General features: G+C 46.0%; 1 protein-coding gene across 2 annotated transcripts; it reads left to right on the forward strand.

The window, feature by feature from the left end:
- Nucleotides 1-3,399: 3,399 nt before the first annotated feature.
- On the forward strand, nucleotides 3,400-15,637 carry Ddx47 (DEAD-box helicase 47). 2 transcript variants are annotated; one of them, XM_041635439.1, is made up of 12 exons: nucleotides 3,400-3,499; nucleotides 4,108-4,201; nucleotides 6,528-6,716; nucleotides 6,927-6,998; nucleotides 7,181-7,299; nucleotides 7,498-7,569; nucleotides 8,440-8,556; nucleotides 9,524-9,670; nucleotides 10,919-11,056; nucleotides 12,192-12,262; nucleotides 13,473-13,602; nucleotides 15,167-15,637. In XM_041635439.1, exons 1-12 carry the CDS (start codon nucleotides 3,413-3,415, stop codon nucleotides 15,296-15,298), a joined length of 1,368 nt encoding a protein of 455 aa, XP_041491373.1. In that variant the 5' UTR covers nucleotides 3,400-3,412; the 3' UTR covers nucleotides 15,299-15,637. The 2 variants fall into 2 exon arrangements, with proteins under 2 accessions (XP_041491373.1, XP_041491383.1); XM_041635449.1 differs by lacking the exon at nucleotides 6,528-6,716.
- Nucleotides 15,638-21,339: the final 5,702 nt, after the last annotated feature.

The following is a 21,339-nucleotide window of genomic DNA, read 5'->3' on the forward strand; positions in this document are numbered from 1 at the left end:
TGGGGGTGCACACCTATTGTGGCATTTGGGAAGTGGAGGCAGGAGGATAAAGAGTTTAAAGTCAGCCTCTGATACACAGGGAGTTTGAGGCGTCCTAGGCTTCAGGAGATGCTGAATAAGATAAAATAGAAGACAGAGAAAGGGAGTCATGGGAAGGGCAAAACGGAGATCCAGAGCGCCTTTGGCATTGGTAGCCAAGCACGCGCTGTGACCGCCTGGTGGACCCATGCTGGGCTGATCTGTTTCACGGGAGCAGCTGTCCTCCTTCCTTTAACCTGGAGTGAAAGACAAGAAAGTCCACTCACCTAAAGGACACAGCCAATAATGTAAGTTATAAGGGTTAATAAGAAGCCTGAGCTAATGGGCAATTAGTTTATGATTTTTAAAAAAAGGACACAGCCGATTTTGCAGGAATGTACAGGGGGAAAACACCCCACTCTCTAAAAGAGCAGGTCTCAACTTGTGGGTCCCCGCCCCTTTAGGGGTTGAATGACCCTTTCACAGGGGTCATCCAAGACCACCAGAAAACACAGATATTTACATTATAATCCATAATGGTATCAAATTACAGTTATGAAGTAACAATGAAAATAATTTTATGATTATTAGTTGGAACCTCCAGCTGGCCCCTGAATGATCCTGAAAGTTCCATTCCTGTCTCTTTTTCCAAACTCCGCCCACTCCGAGTCTCTGAACAAAGTAAGGAGCCAAAAAGCTTCCTCCCATGAACTTGCCAGCCACCCATGTCCCCACCTAAAGTGCTCAGCTCGTGACCATACTCGGGTACAAACCCAGTTTGTGGCAGACACTCATCACTCCTCGCCTACAACCTGTAAAGTCTCCCTGCTTCCCTTTGCCAGCGCGGCTTCTTCAGCCTTGATCTCTGGGACCGGCGAACAGCCCAGGAGTTGCTTTGCTTAAATAAACCTGTTGTTACACTTTTTCAATTTGGCTAGATCTGGCTTAATGAGTCGGCTGTGGAGAAACCGATTATGGGGGACAGGAAACCTAATCACCACCACATGAGGAACTGTGTTAAAGGTCGCAGCATTAGGAAGATTGGGAACCACTGACAAAGAAACAGGTAATAAAAACAAATCCCTCTGGTCTGCCGTGGTGCCCATTCCCAACATTTCAGTGAGTTTCACTTCACCCAAGCAACACATGCTTAGCATCCATTTTTGTCTCTAGAACTAGGAAAACAAAGAGCATCTCTTGTCTCTGAGGCAGCCTCCTTTCCCCAATTTCCTTTCTGTGCACCAGCAAGATGGTAAGAGCGACGTTTTTGGCTTGTTTCTTCTTTTTTTTTTTTTTAATTTTTGTTTGTTTTGTTTTTCGAGACAGGGTAGCCCTGGCTGTCCTGAAACTCACTCTGTAGACCAGGGTAGCCTGGAATTCAGAAACCCACCTGCCTCTTTCTCCTGAGTTCTGCGATGAAGGGCGTGCACCACCACACCCAGCTAAGAGCAACACTTGGATTACGTGGATCAAGTCAGCTTCCTGCCCGCGTTGTTTGTTTTTTTTCAAGTTTAGGGCAACTCCCCAACCCCTGTTCTTCTGTCACGAGCCCTGAGGCATCTGGCCTGAGTCTGCCTTTTCGAGTCTCACTACTGTTTTTTTGTTATAGCCACCCACCCAAGCCCTAAATTGGGGTCTTTGGAGGCACTGGTGTCTGAAGGATATCAGGAAGTTGTGTTGAGTTTTTCTCAATTCTCGGGTCAAAGCACAGTCCCCTCCCTTTGCTTTTTCTATTTATTCTTTTACCTCCTGTTCTGATTCTAAATTCCAACTTCTGAATTTCATCTCAGTTCCTCTCCTTCCACAGGCTACCATCACAAACATTTTCGAGCGCAGTTTCTGCTTCTTTGTATTTTAGCAGAAGGTTGTTACACACACACACACACACGAATATACATATAATTTAAAGACAGGGTTTCTCTGTGTAGCTCTGGGTATTCTGGAACTCACTCTGTAGACCACGCTGGCTTTGGCCTGACAGAGCTCCTCCTACCTCTGTCTCCCAGGTGATAGGATTAAAGGCATGCACCACCACGGTCTGGTCTCACTTTCATATTTTACTTATTTGTTTGTTTGGTTTTTCGAGACAGGGTTTCTCTGTGTAGCTTTGGAGCCTGTCCTGGAACTAGCTCTTGTAGACCAGGCTGGTCTCGAACTCACAGAGATCCGTCTGCCTCTGCCTCCCGAGTGCTGGGATTAAAGGCGTGCACCACCACCGCCCAGCTACTTTCATATTTTAAATACATGTGGGTTAATCTGTGCTGTTCCCACAGAGGGTCAGAACTCGGAGCCCTAACTACTGTTAAAGGTCTGTGTGACATACCCTACACACATACCAGATTGTCTCTAATGCTTCAATTTCAGAAAGAGTGCTGCTTTGAAAACCTCACATGTTGAGAACTCCCATGCCTCCCCAGAGGGGTGTACGTGTAGGCACAGGGCATGCAGCACTCCTTGGCCCGCACTAGCCTGAGTGGTGGCTATATAGAAATCTCACTGGCCTCAGGAATGGTTAATGTATGGATCCACTGGTCTTGAATAGTTGTCCCTGAACTGGTAATGGCTTTTCTGCTATGAGTGGGTCCCAGCTCAAATATCACTGCCTCAGACACACCTTCGCAATTGTGTAGTAATTCTGACAACTCTCTCTCCCAAGGCTTTGTTCCCCTATTTTGATGCAGGCTTATTATATCACAGCACTTTCCACAATTTAAATTGTCCCGTCATTATTACCTAGCCATTATCTGCTTTCTCTCCGCTAGGGCAGTTGAGGTTGTCTTACCTTGTTACTAGACACCCGACACCGAATATGTGAAGAAATGAATAAATAGCATTGCAAGTGTTTGCATCCCTACAGTGAGAAAAGTGGTAACAACAAGACAGAGAAGGCTCTGAAAGCCGAAGCTACAGAATGAGATCCTGCCTTAAGAAAACAAGCAAAAAGAGGTGGGGGAGACTTAAAGCAGCAGAGAGGGATGGCTGGTCATCAGCCACTTCTCTTAGCACCTTGAATTCTAGCCATTACAACTCTCAAACGGGCGATGGTGGCTCATGCCTTTAATCCCAGCACTCTGGAGGCAGAGGCAGGCGGATTTCTGTGAGTTCGAGACCAGCCTGGTCTACAGAGCTAGTTCCAGGACAGGCTCCAAAGCCACAGAGAAACCCTGTCTCAAAAAAACCAAAAAAAAAAAAAACAAAAAAAAAAAACAAAAAACCAAAAACCAAAAACAAAACAAAACAAAAAAACAAAAACACCAAACCTCTCAAACATACGGCACTGCAAACCCACAACAGCCAGCAGGGGACGCGCAGAATGTGCCCTGTAGGAAAGAGGGAAACTACATTTCCCAGCACCGCGTGCGCCGCCGCTCCACTTCCGGTCCCCACAGGCAAGATGGCGGCGACCGAGGAGCACGATTCTTCTACAGAAGTCGTTCAGACAGCTACCGAAGAGGAGGAAGCTAAAACATTTAAAGACCTGGTGAGAATGCGTGATGCTGGTGTTTGTGTAGCGATGCTGGCGTTAGGCTCATCCTGGTTGGGTACTTTATATCCCGGCCTGTAGCGTATGGAAAGCACCTTGGGGCCTAACTTAGGCTCTCTTCAGACTGTCAGAAACTCCCGGTCTCATCAGGCTCCCTCGGGTGCATTTGCCTTGTAGGATGCTACTGAATCCCGGGAGCCCCCGTTTGCCTTTCCAGTAGTGTAGAGCCGTTTGTTATCTAGGGTCACGCGTGATTGCGTCTTTGCAGCCGGAGTCAGTTTTGCTCTGACCTCGTCACGAGAGGCAAGTTGTTACGACTCCTTGCCTCACTTTACACGCGTGTAAATTGAGTACAGGAGCTAGGCGCTTGTCAGAGCGGGTTTGATGGCTAAATGAGACAATACATGTAAAGCAGTTGGCACAGTCCCTGTGAAGAGATATTGTCTCAAGGAACTGTCTCATGGTGTCCATATATTTCTGAGATGCACGGTAATGCCAAGTTTGAGGGGCTAGCGGTCACTGTAGGATGGCCCCGATAAAGGCATTTAAAATGGAGGGGACTGAGGACGTATTCTTTGCTAAAGTATGGTTTTCTGAATTCAAAGGGTGTGACAGATGTGTTGTGCGAAGCTTGTGACCAGTTGGGATGGGCAAAGCCCACCAAGATCCAGATTGAAGCGATTCCTTTGGCCTTGCAAGGTAGGTTGAAATTCAGTGTGCAGATGCACTGTGAGCTTATACTCAACTAAGTGTGTTCCACTATTGAGACCTCTTGCGGGCACATTTCAAGTGATGGAAAGATAGAATCCCTACCTGGCTATGACGGGACTACTTTTGTGAACTGAAGAGGCAGAGGCAGGAGGATAGATCCAAGTTTGAGATTAGCTTGATCTAAGAGATGGGAATTGAGAATCCATCATCCTTAATCTGTGGCTTTGAACACTCTTGGCCATTCCATTTTCTTTCGTTTGTTCTTTTTATTTTATTTTACTTTTACTTTGAGACAGGGTTTCTCTTAAGAGTCCTGTCTGTCCTGCAACTCACTTGGTAGACTAGGCTGGCCTCAGACTCACAGAGATCCGCCTGCTTCTGCCTCTCACATGCTAAGATTAAAGGCGTGCACCACCACCTTTCCTTTTTTAAAGATTTATTTATTTATTTATTTATTTATTTATTTATTTATCATGTGTACAAGGTTCCGCCTGCATGACAGGAGAGAGCACCAGATCTCATTATAGGTGGTGTGAGCCACCATATGGTTGCTGGGAATTGAACTCAGCAGTCCCAGTGCTCTTAACCTCTGAGCCACTTCTCCAGCCCACCACCACCTTTCTTGAGATTGTTGTCATCCTTAATTTCCAAACAGTGCTTTACTCTCCTGTCTCTCTAGCTGTTCTGCTCCCTCCCATTTGCTGTATGATAGTGATTCTGTCATCACTCTTCCTTACTCTAAAACAGTCTGGACCTGTTGAATTAGAATTTTCAAATGTGAAGCTGGATGATGGTGGCACACGCCTTTAATCCCAGTACTTGGGAGTTTGAGGCCAGCCTGATCTAAAAAGGGAGTTTCAGGACAGTCTGGGCTACACAGAGAAACTCAAACAATGAGTTTTTAGGCACTGGACATAGATACAGGTAGGCATACATCCCTCATAGATTGTAACTCTGATATGTCTGCCCTAACCAGGAGAGATTCATGGCTCCCATGTCTGCATTGTTAGCATGCTTATATGCATGTGTGTATGCTTCTCTCTAGTACTGGGATGACAGTGATGCATGCAGAGGAGGAGGGAGCGCATAAGCGGTTGAACACTGAAGCCCAAGGGAAGGAGTGAGGCTGTGAAGATGCTCACGGGTCCCAGTTAGTTACAGAAATCAGGGACATTTCATGGTGCTCAAAGACTGCTGGTACAAGTGTGTCCAGTTGGCTTCTAGCTCTCTATGTTCTTTATGTTCCTCCCAGAACTGATTTTCTACAGTTCCTATCTCCATTTTTGGCTTTTGAGTTTCCCATAACTAAAATTGGTCACCCACCACATTTTCTTTCACCCGTTTTTGTTTCTGTGCTTGAGATGGGTCCTTGCTGTGTTGTCCAGACCAACTTCAAACTCCTGGGCTCAAGAGTTCCTCTTTCTCCAAGCCTCCCATGTAGCTGGGCCTACAGGTGTGCTTTGGATATACTGTTTAGCTCCTTGCTTCATCCAGGCTTATCCTGATGAAGAATAACTCCAGTTGTGAAATTCCCTGTTTATCAAAATTTACTGGGGGTTTATGGGTTCCTTTCTAGCCTCATTTCTTGCTCAGGTGTGGCTTCTCACTCTTCCTTTGTGCGCTGTTTCTTCAAGTCCCAACCTTCTTTCCTCATGCAGGAATAGCTGTCCTTCCCTCTTTGCCTACTTGCAGATAGAACTCGTAGATCTCTGTTAGCCTGACATTTCTCTTTATGCTCTCATTATATTTTCTAGGGTCTGTATTAAGGGCCTTATCAAATTAAACATATTTGTGTTGGTGAGATCATTCAGCGATTAAATGCACCTACTATTAAAACTCATGACCTGAGTTTGAATTTTGGAACCTACATGATGGAAGAGAGAACTGATTCCTACAAATTCTCTGATTGCCATAGCTGCCATGGAAACGTGCGTGTGCGCACACAGAGAACACATTTAATAAATTTTGTTTTTTAATTAGCTTCAAATTAAGCCAGGCATGATAGTGTATGCCTTTAATCTCAGCACTTGGGAGGCAGAGGCAGGTGGACCTCTGTGAGTTTGAGGTCAACCTGGTATATAGAGCTAGTTTCAGGACATCCAAAATCTAAAACAAAACAAAACAAACAAACAAAAAACTTAGTTCAAATTAAACATAGTTTTGTATTTGTCCTATATTGGACTTTAGCTTATCTGGTTTAGAGAAATCCCCTTTCGTTTATTCATTCTCTCTGATGCCCAGCACAAGACTTTGAAGGAGCACAGAGGGCATTTCTTCGTATTAGGGTTTGGTTTGGTTTGGTTCTCTTCTTCAGGCCGAGATATTATTGGGTTGGCAGAAACTGGATCTGGAAAAACAGGTGCCTTTGCTTTGCCCATTCTGAACGCGCTGCTGGAGACTCCCCAGCGTTTGTTCGCCTTGGTCCTCACCCCTACTCGAGAGTTGGCCTTTCAGATCTCTGAGCAGTTTGAGGCACTGGGGTCCTCCATTGGAGTGCAGTGTGGTAAGTGTCTAAGAAGAGCTGAGCCCTGGGGTGTCCTCACAAGTGGAGAAGCGTCGGGAGGAGAGGGCAGGGAAGCGCTGTTGCCAGGCTGTTGACTAAGGAGTTGGTGTTGCGGTTCAGTTTTTAGTAAGTAGGCGTCTAGCACTGGCTTGGAAGGTGCTCAATGAGAACATTAAGAATCACTGGTCTGTGTTTGCTTTGTTTCTGCAGCTGTGATTGTTGGTGGAATTGATTCAATGTCCCAGTCACTAGCCTTGGCCAAAAAACCACACATAGTAATAGGTGAGTCAGTGACCAGGGTACCCGCCACCACGACTGGGTGGACTGGGGAAAATCTACCACGGGGGTGGCACCTGGGGAGTGGACCTTGTGACCTTGCTTAACTTTCAGATGTCTTCATTGTTTTATGGGTAGTAGATTATTTTCTCATCCTAGGGTCCTTTCTTTTCAACCTTTCATGGTAGCCACTCCTGGCCGACTGATTGACCACTTGGAAAATACCAAAGGCTTCAACTTAAGAGCTCTTAAGTACTTGGTCATGGATGAAGCAGACCGGATACTGAACATGGATTTTGAGACAGAGGTGAGTTTTTAACATTGGTCCTCCCTAGAGCTTCTCTGGTGCTCTGGTTCAGTCTGGTTTTGCTTCCTGTGTACCTGTTGTTCAGAGCCTCAATTAGGCTCAGTGAAGTGTGTCCTCCCACCCCGACCCCATCACTATGCAGAGAATCTATAGACATCTAGTCTGAGTGTCATTGGCATTCTTTCCTGTGTGCCTCAGGTTGACAAGATCCTCAAAGTGATTCCCCGAGATCGGAAAACATTTCTCTTTTCTGCTACTATGACCAAGAAGGTGAGATTTACTTGGACTCCTGTCTTTGTCTTGATAAGAACTGATACATAAGTTCTTTTTTTGGTTATTCGAGGCAGGGTTTCTCTGTAGCTTTGGAGCCTGTCCTGATCTAGCTCTTGTAGACCAGGCTGGCCTCGAACTCACAGAGATCCACTTGCCTCTGCCTCCCAAGTGCTGGGATTAAAGGCGTGCACCACCACTGCCCAACGATACATAAGTTCTTTTTTTTTTTTTTTTTTTTTTTTTATGTATATAACATTCTCTCTATGTATGCTTGTATCCCAGAAGAGGGCACCAGATCTCATTACAGATGGCTGTGAACCACTATGTGGTTGCTGGGAATCGAACTCAGGACCTCTGGAAGAGCAGTCCGTGCTCTTAACCTCTGAGCCATCTCTCCAGCCCGATACATAAGTTCTTATAAGGGCAAGTAAGGCTTAGTGAGTTTAGATCATGCTGCTCAATATGGTGAGACCCTATCCATATAAAACCAAAAATTAAATTAATTAATCTTTTAAAAAGGAATTGATATATAAGTTAGGTGTTGTATATACCAGCTATTTGGGAGGCTGAGGCAGGAGGATCACAAGTTTAAGGCCCTGTATGCCCCAAAGTAATAAGTTTAAGGCCAGTCTGGATACCTTAGTGAGAACCTTAGAATATAAAACTAGGGCTGGAGATGTAGCTAGTACTTGGGTGAGGCCCTGGGTTCAATGCCTAGTGTGTGCGTGCATGTGTGCGCATACACACACACGAGAGAGAGAGGGGGGGAGAGAGAGAGAAATCAATATATAACAATAGTAAAAACACACAAAAATAAAAACATGGGGCATTTAGGAATTGATATGATGTTCTGTTTTCTTTCTTTAGGTACAAAAACTTCAGCGTGCAGCTCTCAAGAACCCTGTGAAGTGTGCGGTTTCCTCCAAGTACCAGACTGTTGAGAAGCTGCAGCAGTATTACCTCTTTATTCCCTCCAAATTCAAGGTGAAGTGTTGGCTTTGTCATTGCTGCCATTCCTGTCCTCACCAAAGCATCTGAGAATGTGTCAACTCTTGACCAGCAGAGAGCTGCATGGCCAGCTTCTGTTTATCCCAGATAAAGTGAACATGCAAGGAATTCACAGCCCTAAACCAAAGCAGAAGCCATGATTGAATGGTAGAGTTCCTCCCAGGGCCAGTCCTGTGCTCAGTTTTCTGTTGTCTGCTTATTTCATGGCTACTTTGGAAAGACCTTTCTTGTTGGCTGTGTACAGTTCTGTGTGACCTCAGGATGCGCTGGGGTGCTTGATTCACAGAGCTCATAATAGCTAGCCAGGTGTGGCAGTGCTTGCCTGTAATCCTAGCACTGGGAATCGGAAGCAAGAAGATCACCATAGATTCAAGGTCAGCCTGGGCCTCATAGTCAGTTTGAGGCCTGTTTAGACCACACAGTGAGACTTACCACAACCTGAACAGCTTAGGAATTGGCCAAGATGGGGCAACCGGGAAAGCCAGCATGTTTATTTAGTTATACATACAAGTAGGTTAGCTATCCTCTGTAGTGGGTCCCTGTCGGGAACAGCCTCAGGCTGTACACATCCTAGAGAGGAAGCTGTGGTTATTTTTCTGCACACTGTCAACATTGGCCCACCAATCGGTCCCTGAGCCTGACCAGGAAAGGCTTGCTGTTTCCTGGGTCTGAGGCAGTCGGGACCTTCATGGCCATATTCATGTCAACAACAACTCAGGAAAGGACCTCAGTCAGCTCCTTACATATTCACTCAGGGATTCCTCCACTCCCCACAGATAACCCTGTCCAAAAACCTGGGGAGTAACAGGAAGAAGCATAAAGCTCAAAGCTGGAGGTTTGGCTAATTGAGACTCCTACAAGCTTCATCTTTTCCTACTTGTTGTTAGGTCTCCAACCTTTCTTCCAGGTCAGTTATGTGCCTTGTTTTGGGTTTGTGATTTAGGACACCTACTTGGTTTATATTCTCAATGAATTGGCTGGCAACTCCTTTATGATATTCTGCAGCACCTGTAACAACACTCAGAGAACGGCTTTGCTACTCCGAAATCTCGGGTTCACTGCCATCCCCCTCCATGGACAGATGAGTCAGGTAAGAGTTCTTTGTCAGGGACTGCTGGGATAGAATGGCAAACCCTGTGGTGTAGCACGATTAATGAAAACCCAGAGACAGATATTGGGGTTCAACCTGAAGGCCAGAAAAGCAAAACAGTCAACTATTGGCTCTTACCTCTGCTTCAGTTCGAAATGGCAATTCTGCCTCCAGGAATCTCAGAATGAGACTGTGTGTGAGATCTCTCTCCTCCTGTCTTATAGCGGTGGGATTAAAGGCATGCACCACTACTGCCCACTTTCTATAGCAAACTAGTGTGGCTACTGGGGTTAAAGGTGTGTGTCACCACTACCTGCTCTGTAAGGCTGACCAGGGTGACTGTTTTACTCTCTGATCTTCAGACAGGCTTTGTTAATTAAAATACAAATGAAGTATCACTACATCGTGTCAGTAGATTAGTGTAGCAAGGACAGAGGGCACCCATGCCCATTGCACACTCCTGATTTTATAGGCATCAGTGCTCCTTGCACACTGACTTTATGAGTCTCAATGTTCCTTACACACTCCTGATTTTATGGGCACCAGTACCCATTGCATACTCTTTATTTATGGTCTTTGACGTATTGCTTTGTAAGCTTGCTTTCCTTTTTCAGACAGCAGGTAGCTCATATTGGAATATTTCATAGATGAGATGGTTCTGTTGGTAAAATACTTTTTCATGCAAACATGAGGACGAGTTTGAGCTCAGAAACATCCAGAGCTGGATGTGGTGACATGTACTTGTAATCCTAGCTGTCTGGAACTCAGCTCACTAACTGCTGAACTTCAGGTCAGTGAGAGATTGTGTCTCAAAAGGACATTGTCTCAACACCTAAGGGTGTCCTCTGGCCTTTACATACATGTTCATGTACATACTCTTCTGCATCTGTGTATACATATGAATACACATGTACACAGAAGAACATAGGTAGTTGTCTGGTTTGTGAGCTGTTGAGTCAATATATTAGCAGTGATGACTCTGGTCTCTAAAGACTGTTAATATTTTTTTATTATTATCTTTCTGACATGTGGAAAACAGTCCCTGTTTTGTGTTACTGTTTGTGGCCTGCCTTAAGTATTTTTTGTTGTTTCCATATTTGTTTTGACTTGAGAAACCCTGCCCTTGACTTAGAAGGGGAAACTATATAAAAAAATTAATTAATTATTGTGTTTGTATTCCATGTCGAATATGCTAGGATTTCTTCATTTTTCAGAATAAAAGTTTCTCCTTTCTTTTCCTTATTTCAGAGCAAGCGCCTTGGATCCCTTAATAAGTTTAAGGCCAAGGCTCGTTCCATTCTTCTAGCAACTGATGTTGCCAGCAGAGGTCTGGATATACCTCATGTGGATGTCGTGGTCAATTTCGACATTCCGACTCATTCTAAGGTGGGTCCTCTTGATGCCTGGACTTTCTAGTTCCAAAGTTTATTTATTAAATAATGTGGGTTTCTTTTGTTGTTTCTTTTTCCTGAGTTATAATGTAGTGTTTCTGTCCTGTTAGTTCAGTATCGAATCTGAGAAAGTGGTGTGTTAGAGCTCAGTTGGTAGAACTCTTCGCTGGCGCGCACAGGACTCTGGGTGTGAGATGTAGCCCAGATAAACTGGAAATGGTAGCACAGGTCTGTCATCCCAGCAAGCCAGAGGAAGAAGCAGGAAGATCAGCACTTCAGGGTCATTCTCAGGGACATAGGAAGTTCAAGGCCAGTCTGTGCTACAGGAGATCCTGTTTCAAAAAGCAGCAACTAAGAAAGCTCTTGACTGATTTATTCCCATTTGCACTTGTCTGTGCTTGCAGCATTAGCCGATGTGAGTGTGAAGATATCCAGAGAGTTACTAGACACAGTCCAAGGGGTCAAGTGCAGGATGCTGACTGCTCAGTCTCACTTTACAGACAGCGGCTTCTGTTGCATAGAGTTTCCGTACTTTGCGGTCTTGGCACTGTTAGCATTTGTCCTGGTAGATTCCTTGTCCTGGGAGTTGTTCGCGTATAGTATGCTTAGCATTCCTTGAATCTACTTGATGACAGCATCTCACACTCTGCCAGTTGTGACAACCAAAATGTTTGAGGCATTACCAAATGTCCCTTGGGAGAGGCAGGATCACCCCCGGTGGAACGTTGTTTCTCTTGGCTCCTTGTTGAGCTGTTACAGATAAGCTGCTGTCTCGTTAGATTTTCACAACAATTCTAAGTTTGGGCATTCATATCTAGCCCTGGTCTATAAATAGGAACTAAAGTTCAGAGATGTGCAGATAATTGTGTAGGACCCCTAGGTCCAGTGTCACCATAGCCATGGAGTTAGGTGCTGTAGGTTTGTCTTTGTATAAGAGAAGGCAGGCGTTGGATGAATTTTGTGCCATGAGAATGTTATAAAAAAAGAGAGAGAGAGAGATTTCTCAGCTCATTCCCAGGCCATGTCCTCCACCTTCCAGAGCCGTGTGTTTTCATTGGAAGGCTTGCAGCAGGGCTTTGCACGCATCCCTTCTTACCTTGCTCTGAATTTATTTACCGTTTTCAACCCAGGATTATATCCATCGAGTGGGGCGGACTGCGAGAGCTGGGCGCTCTGGAAAGGCCATTACTTTTGTCACACAGTAAGTGAATCCACACTGGGACAGCACAGTGAGGGTCGGGGCACCAGAGTGCTCCTCGGCACTGTGTGTGTGTGTGTGTGTGTGTGTGTGTGTGTGTGTGTGTCTGAGAGAGAGAGAGAGAGAGAGAGAGAGAGAGAGAGAGAGAATCTGTGTAGACCATAGGTAGGCCTTGGGTGTCATTCCTCAGGAGCCATCCTTGCTGTGTTTTGAGGCAGGGTCTCTCTTTGGCCTGGAGCTTGCCAAGTAGTCCAGGCTGTCTGGGCAATGAACCCTGGGACCCACCTGTCTACCCCGTGTACACCACCGTGCCCAGTTTGTTCTTATGTGGGCTTGACTTCCGGTCTTCATGCTTGCTCCTTGAGCACTTCACCACTGAGTCATCTCCCAGCCCTGGTTTTCTTAATTCTGAAATGGGAACTGCTCTGACCTAGTAAAATTTTGGTAAAGATGGGACAATTCGATGGTCATGGTAAATCTGTCTTAAAAATAAAGATGGGAAATACTGTGAAAGAGGTCATATATCTTGTCATGTTGTACAGAAACACAAATGGCACCTGCTACTTCTTTCAGTGCCAGAACTGGGGAGCAGCGACTTTTCCCTTAATTACAACTGCCTAGAATGACCGTGTTTGACTTTTTTTTTTTTATTTTTAATTTTTTTATGTGTATGGGTGTTTTGCCTGCATGTATGTCTGTGTACTACATGTATGTCTGGTGCCTGCAGAGGTCAAATGAGGGTGTCAGATTCCCAGGGGCTAGAGTTACAGATAGTTGTGAGCCACCATGTGAGTGCTGGGAATTGAACCCTGGTCCTTTGGAAGAGCAGTCAGTGCTTTTAGACAACAAACCATCTCTCCAGCCCTGATTTAAAAGTTTATTCTTTGCCAATTTCACACATGTATACAATGTATCTTGAGCGTATCTGCCCCCCATCCCCCCTTCTCTTATTCTCTCTCCCTCTTTCCTTCAGGTCCTCTTGTTCTTTTGTACAACACTGAGCCCTGTTAGTGCAGCTCTTATGAGTGCACGTGGGTAGTTTCCCCAGGGGTCCAGCACAAAGCTTCATTTTTACCTGTATTTTGAGAAGTAGTCATATATTTAGCATTGTTTGAAACTGGTCCATACTCCAGTATGCATGATACCATAACACTGGGATCGGAAGATGCTGGCATCACCAGCCCAGCAGAGCCAGGCAGTTTTCTTTCCTCAGGTATGATGTGGAACTCTTCCAGCGCATCGAACACTTAATTGGGAAGAAACTGCCCGTCTTTCCGACACAGGATGAGGAGGTTATGATGCTCACAGAACGCGTGAACGAAGCCCAGAGATTTGCCCGAATGGTACGCAGTGTCTGCTTTCCCCAGCTTCTGTTGCTCTGACCTGTGCCCTCATCTTTACCCTTGCATTTTGTTCCAGAATTGACATGGGCAAACAAAGGTTGAGGGCTCATGGGAAGTTCACCACTGAGTCTGACCAGGGTGACCACATTCTCCACTCTTCCTGTAACTGTGCTCTCCCCCAACAAAGGTCAATCTCAGGGTCAGAAGGCTAGCTGTGACTAGAGTAAGCTTGGGCATTTTGCTCACCTCTCAGAACCAGTTCCTCACCAGTAAATTGGGCATAACATTTGCCATGTATACCTTCAGTGTATTCTGAGCACTAGACAAGCCTGTATGAACTGTGAATGTAGTAGGGGTAGTGGCAGAGGCAGCAGTGAGAGAAGGTTCTAGAGGAACCCCTTGGAAGTTCTGCCTTCAGGCTCCTGTGGTTTTCTGCTCACGTGGAGTTATGTTTGAGGTTTTGTTTATGAAAGTGCCATCTGTGGTGGGTAAGAAAGGTGGATGGCACCTGAGGAATGACACCCACGGTTCCTCTTTGACCTGCATGTGCACACACAAAAATGGACATCCCTCTCCCCTGTATTCTGTGCTACCTGCAGTGAAGTATAATGGCAAGTGCCTAAATCCTAGCACTTTTGAAGCTGAGTCAAGGGAATCACTGAGAGTTTCAAACCAGATCTGTACATTGGGAAAGATATTCAGGAAGTATAGACAGTATTAAAGTAGTAACTGAAGAGGTGAACTGGGCCCCAGGGAGAACCAGTGATAGCACCGAGCTCATTTTAACTCACCTAGTTAGTTACACGTGACTAACCTGCTTCACTGAGTGTAGTCCATGGAATCTTTTCCTGTCAGTGCCGCCTCCTGCCCACCATGTGATCTGTTTTATTTATATATATATATATATATATATATATATATATATATTTTTTTTTTTTTTTTTTTTTTGAGACAAGGTTTCCCCATAGCTTTGGGGCCTGTCCTGGAACTAGCTCTTGTAGCCCAGGTTGGCCTTGAACTCCCAGAGATCTGCCTGCCTCTGCCTCCTGAGGATTGGGATTTAAAGGCGTGCACTACCACCCAGCCTATGTTTGGATTTTTGAGGCAGATTTTTTGCTGTGTAGCTCAGGCTGGCCTTGCACTTACTAGGTAGCCTAGGCTGCCCTTGAACTCATGTCTAGCCTCTTGACTTAGCCTCCCAGTTGCTAGGATTATAGATGTGTACCACCATGTATGATCATTCTTTAATAGCAACAAAGAATACATCAAATTCACGTAACATGGATTAAGTTGATGAATGTTTATGTTTTTCTCCACTTTAGGGCTGTGTTGAATATCCTAGTATGTGCACCTTTGCTTGTTTTCTTAAACTTCTAGAAGTGAAATTGACCAAGGAGTATACATACAAAGTTTGAATTTCTACAGAATGTCAGATTGTCTCCTAGAAATGCTGCAGCAGGTCACGTGACCGGGGACATCAGTGCTAGGGTCACCATTCTTTTCCCATCTCTGCCAGTCTTATGTTATTATTGTGTTCATTCCTATCCTTTGTGCTGACCTGCAGGAGTTAAGGGAACATGGAGAAAAGAAGAAACGCAAGCGAGAGGATGCAGGGGATGATGATGATACCGAGGGTGCCATGGGTGTGCGGAACAAGGTGGCTGGAGGGAAAATGAAGAAGCGGAAAGGCCGCTAGTGGCCGCAGCGAGACAGGACTTCTGCTCTGCAGCTGTGAAGAGATGGAAGGCGGCAGTGAACCCGCCTTCCCCTCCAACAGTTCTGAGACCCCAATCTTCAAATCCTGTCCAGAGGCCACTCAGCCAGCTGGGAACTCAGTTTTCTCTCTGAGGGTTGGAGCGTCATTGCAGCGGGACAGCTCTGACAGTGTTGACCCGGGACTGACCTGTGGCTCAAGTGCCTTTCCCACCTGCAAGCCACGGGCCCAGCTGATGAAGAGCATCGTCTGTAGTTAACTGTAAATCTATCTCAGCTGTCATTAAGTCTGACGTGAAACAATACTTATTATTTTTAAAGATGTATTTTTATTATTTTTGTGTGTGTTTCTGTGTGTGCATGCACACACTTTTGTGTAAATGCCCACAGAGGCCAGAGGACTCAGATCTCCTGGGAGCTGGTTGTGAGCCCCCTGTTGTGGATGCTGGAAATCAAACTCAGGTCCTTTAAAGACCTTAAATTCTTTGGAGACCTTGCTGTTAAAGGGCTTTGTAGCTCTTGCTGACAGAGACCTGTCAGTGTGGTTACATGACAGATTTATTAGTTGTCCTTAATGAAGGGAAACGTCATTTTGTGATGGGAAAAAAAGAAAATCAAGAGGAAGATGATGGATGGGTTTGGAAGGGAGGTCCTGCTTAAAAGGAAGTTCATTTTCCTTCCTTGTGGGAAGCTTCAGAGGGATTCAGAGCCCGGAATACGTTTTCCTGGTTTCTTGGACTAATCAGGTGACTAGGAAAACTGGTTTCCTGAGTAGTTCCTGTCCCCAGGTGATGGGAATTCCAAAAGTGCATCAGAAAGGAAGGTAGTTCTACAGTCGGATTTCATCTTGTTACAGCACGCAGTGTCACTCTTCCTTCTGTTGGTTTGAGTTCAGATGTAGAGCTGGGACATTTCCAGAGGAGGTAACCACTGTCGAGGGCATATGGTCAGGAGTATGGGTTGTTGGGCATCAGAAATCCCATTTTGAGCTGCTGGTTCTGAATAGTCCTGAATTCTGAGGGTGCCTGATGATTTTGTTGACTGTCAGTTTTATTGAAAGTGTGTGTGGAATGTCAGGCCTGTGGTAAAGGAATGGCAGAGAATCACTGATTGCTTCAAAGATTGTTTTTCTCAAAGAGAAAAAGTGTAAGAAGTATAGTTTAGCCCAGGGTGGACTGTTCATTACATTGGGGAGGGGGCCTATGTGTGTGCATGTATGCATATGTGCTCACACAGAAGGCAGAAGAGAACACCAGGTGCTGTTCTCTGATTCTCTGCCTTACTCTTGACTCGAGACAGTGTCTCTTACTGAACCCCAAAGCTCTGGGGTTAGGGGGAATATGATCACACCCAGTTTGTACATGGGTGTTAGAGATTTGAACAACAAACACTCCTACCCACTGAGCCATCTCCACAGCTTCCCATCCCAACCTCGTTAGCGTAGCGTGTGTGAGGGTATGCACATACGTGCTCGTGTGTGTGTGTGTGTGTGTGTGTGTGTGTGTGTGTGTGTACGTCAGCCCTCGGTACATTCACCTCCCTTTGAGGCAGGGTCTTTAATTTGCCTGAAGCACCCTGAGCTAGGTGGTTAGCCAATGATCCCCAGGGACATGCCTGGCCTGTCGCCTGTTGCCGTCTCCTTGGCACTAGGATTATTACAGTTATATGCCGTACCTGGCTGTTTATGACTTCTGGGCATTGAAGTCAGGTTCTTGTGGTTCCCTAACAGCTCTCTCCCTGCCTCTGAAAGGGGCTCCTTTCGCCAGAGGCATTGGTAGTGAACTAAGTACAGCCCATAGCTTTTGTTTAGTTGGCTCTTAATTTCCTAAGTTCTTTTTCTTTTTAGCCAGGGTCTCTTGTGTCTCTGACTGACCTCCAGTTAATCCTCCTACCTCTTCCTCTGAGTGCTAAGATTATAAATGTGTGCCCCTCTTACTGGTTTATGTGGTGAAGCTGCAGATGGAACCCAGGGCTTTGTGCCTGTTCAGTTAGGAGTCTACGGAGTGACAGCCTCAGGCTTTGAGTTCCATAACTGCTCATGATGCATTTGAGTGCAGGGTAAGTTAGAGGAGTCAGACAGCCCAGAGGAACGGGTGAGGGCAAATAGACGAGAGGGCCATACTTGTAAGGAGTTGTGAGTCGGGTGCCCTGTAGAGCTAATTTTCTGCATGTCGAATTTTCTTGAGAGACTTCTAAAGGGCAGCTTCGGTGGCATCTTTATCTTGCATCAGTGGATGGTTGATGTTTTCACTCTGTGGAAGACTTTAAAAGCAAATTAAAATTAACTGGGGAGTGGGGCACAGTGAAGAGCTTGGAGTTATTCCGGCCTGAACTGTTCTTAGGCAGTGGTCCAAAGAACTGAGGGATATGTATATTTTAAAGAGTGATTGAGGAAGACACCAGACTCTGATCTCTGGCTTCTTTGTGTTTGTTTGGCTTTTTGTTTTTTTCAAGACAGGGTTTCTCTGTAGCGTTTGAACCTGTCCTGGAACTAGCTGTTATAGAACAGTCTGGCCTCGAACTCACAGAGATCCATCTGCCTCTGCCTCCCAAGTGCTGGGATTAAAGGCATGTGCCACCACCTCCCCATTTGACCTCTCGCTTCTACACACAACACACACACACACACAGGTGAGCACATTTACATCACATATACATACGAAACCTGTGCCAGGCTTGGAAGTGGTAGCTGTCACTATGAAGGCAAAGATGCAACTCCATCATGTTTCTCTCTCAGATTCTGAAAAATGCAACGAACGAACATCCCAGAATTTTTCTGGCTCCTTCTAGATGTCTGGATTAGAGCGAAAGAGCCTTCCAGATAGCCTGGGAGCCCTCTACCATCCCCGTCAGACTCCATCTACCAAGTACCTCAAAGCTCTGGGAAATGGAGCCAGAAAGAACCAGAGGCTGTAGTACTGGTTACAGAAAATAAAGGAGTCCACCTTATCAGAAGCAAGTAACAAAGCTGAAGAAGGCATGCCCTCAAAAAGAAATGAGAGAACGAGTACAGCAGCTCCAATTCAGAGTTCTTGAGGTGAAACCTAGCCTTGGGACAGATAATAAGGGCGTGAGTCACTCTCAGCTGGAATGACTAGAGACTCAAGGGTGCCCACCCCACATTCCTCCTCATGCCTCACCTGTCTCAAGAATGCACTAGAACTACAGCTAAAAATAACTGCAGAAACTTGAGGTCTGGGAAGTTGGGCAAAACAGTCACACCTAAGAGTCGAGAGCTGGTCTGTGCCAAGATTGAAGACAGGAAGAGAATGGGGGCAGCCAGAGGCCACATGGTCTCCAGGACCCTGATGGCTGTTGATACTGTTGGAATTGTCTAAGTTACACTGCTCCATAGTCTGCAGGACCCTGATGGCTGTTGATACTGTTGGAATTGTCTTAGATACACTGCTCCATAGTCTGCACGACCCTGCTGGCTGTTGGTACTGTTGGAATTGTCTTAGATACACTGCTCCATAGTCTGCAGGACCCTGTGAAGAGACACCATGACCAAGCTACTTAGAAAAGGAAATTTGGGGGGCTTGCTTACAGTTTCAGGGAGTTAGTCCATGGTCATGGCAAGTAGCATGGCATTGGAGCAGTAGCTAAGAGCTATATCTGATCCCCAGCAGGAGGCAGAGAGTGAGGGAGATCCCTGGCATGGACTTTTGAAACCTCAAAGCTGACCCACTGTAGCGAGTGCGTGAAGCCACACCTGATGGAGATGTATAATCAACTCCTATGGCTAAAGTCTGACTTATGCTATTATCATGAAATGATTGTCAGCTGTTTGCATATGTGTGGACCTATGAGCAGTGCCCACCTGGCAATCCAGGCTTGGTTGCCCATGCCTACTTAAGGGCTGGGAGAGGTTTGCCCGGAGAGAGAGGGGAAAAGAGAGAGAGAGATACAATTGTTTAAAAAGGTCCTGAACAAACTGTCAGCAAGAACAGCTCCAGTGTTGCACATCATCCTTGCTGGATGAGGTGGGGCGTGACAACCCACAATGACACACCTCTTCCAACAAGACCACACCTCCTAATCCTTCCTAAACAGTCCACCAATTGGAAACCAAATACTCAAATATATGAGTCTATGGGGGCCATTCTCAATCAAAGCACCAGAGTTTTTTGTCTGCTGGTAGCCATCTGTTCACCTGATAAGTAATCCCAGATCTTAGGAGGAAGAAACAGGAAGATCAGTTCAAGGCCAAGGTCAGCTGCAAAGGAGTTTGAGGCCAGTTTGGGCTATGTGAGACTTAAAAGCTGGTGGAATGGCTTAGCAGGTAAAGGCACTCGCTGCCAAGCCTGAGGGCCTGAGTTTGCTCCCCAGAATCCGTATGATGAAGAGAACTGACTTTCACAAATTGTCCTCTGGCCTCCATATGCGTGTGATGTATTACCACCCACCTCCAAAAAATAAATCCCACCTCCAGTAAATAAATAGGTGTTTTACATTTAAGAACCCAAACACAAGACAAAAAAGCAAAATCAAATCTGATTCCAAGTCTCAGTCTTCTCAGTCCTTATACTAAGTACATGCATGAACATTTATCTTTTGTGTATATTATTCCTCTAAGTCTCAGTCTCTACTGAGCACCTGTTTGAACATGTGACTTTTGTGTACACTATTCCACATTATGGGCTCAGTGAGCACTTGTAGCACAAAAGGAACCAGCTGCTTTTCTTAAATGTGCTCCACATAACAAATGAACATTGTTATGCCAAAAGTTTTCAGTTGCCAACTTCGTTTCCAATTTAGAAAGAGAAAAACAGAACATTTTCGTTTTCACCAGTAGATGGCAGGAGTAGGAAAGCTCCCCCTCACTTTCTCCGTGGGAACAAACGTTTGCGCCCATGATTAATAGTGAGCCGTGACAGGGGCGTAGTGCAGAATAGAAGGGCACACAGTGTATTCTGTGGCCCGCGGTGACTAAGGGGTAGTAATCCGGGTGAGTATGAGAACTACCTACAATATCTGAAGGGTGCCGCCCTTCCACAGGACCGCCCAGGCTCTGGAGAGCTTGTCTTCTCTGTGCAGGGGTCTGCTGGGCTACCCAGAAGACAGGCTCTACCACCGGAGTCCGGGCTCGCTCAACCGTGCTTGCGCTCCTTCTGTTTGAAGTCTGCTCTTCCCTTTTGGAGTTTGATGTCACCAGCCCCTTATTCTCTCCCTCCAGTCTGTAGCCTGGAGACACTGGCATTTCCTCCTCCCCAAAGCACATTGTTTTTGAGAGGAAGTTGCTCAGTGTCTTGAATCCCCTTTCACTATATCCCTAAGCCTTGCTGTATGTTTATCTAATAGGCCAGTCCGTAGCTTTTGCTTTCCGTGAAATAAGCGTGGTGCTAGGTAGCTGGGTGAGTCACTCGTTCTTTTTGTCTTTGGCCCAAAGTGGTGCGGAATTGTCCTCTAACCGAAAGAACCACAGCATCAGCTAGGCGTGGTGGTCAACAATACTCAGTGGCAAAGGATGTGTTTACATGCATGTGGCTCTGAGTTTGATTCCTGGCATTAAATAGAAAACGAGGGACCGGGGAGAATGCTCAGTTGCTGAACTGCTTGGTGCACTCATGTACAAAGCCGGTACGGCAGCATTCACCTGTGATCACCGCACTCGGGGAGGGAGCCTGCAAATCTGGGGCTCACTGGCCAGCCAGGCAATTGATGAACTTTGGGCTCAGTGAGAGACTCTGTCTCAGAAGATGCGGGTGTAAGCCTGTGGGGGGGGGGCACAATGGGTAAAGGTACTCTGTGCCAAGCCTGCTCATCATCTGAGCCTGGTCCCTAGGACCTATGTGATGGGAGGAGAGAATGAGTGGACAGCAATCAAGAAATATACCAGATGTTGACCTCTGGCCTCCACACGTATAAGTGAGCCCTCCTCCACGTGTACTCACAGAAGAGAGATAGAGCGATAGGGAGAGCCCACACTTGAACGCTGGCCCCGTCTTTACCCCCCACCCCCCATTCCTTGAAGAGGGGTCCTTTGGTCGCTCCAGCTCATTGTCTGACACCTCACACACTCCC

The sequence above is a fragment of the Microtus oregoni genome, unplaced genomic scaffold, assembly GCF_018167655.1.
Source record: "Microtus oregoni isolate MIOR12 unplaced genomic scaffold, Mior012 000002F_ref0000024, whole genome shotgun sequence".
Taxonomy (NCBI): domain Eukaryota; kingdom Metazoa; phylum Chordata; class Mammalia; order Rodentia; family Cricetidae; genus Microtus; species Microtus oregoni.

Bases quoted from the DNA above. Each gene is read 5' to 3' on its own strand.
- Ddx47 (XM_041635439.1), top strand. From the start codon at position 3,413: ATGGCGGCGACCGAGGAGCACGATTCTTCTACAGAAGTCGTTCAGACA. The intron at 7,300-7,497 runs GTGAGTTTTTAA...TGTGTGCCTCAG, and splicing joins ACATGGATTTTGAGACAGAG to GTTGACAAGATCCTCAAAGT. The intron at 7,570-8,439 runs GTGAGATTTACT...TTCTTTCTTTAG, and splicing joins CTGCTACTATGACCAAGAAG to GTACAAAAACTTCAGCGTGC.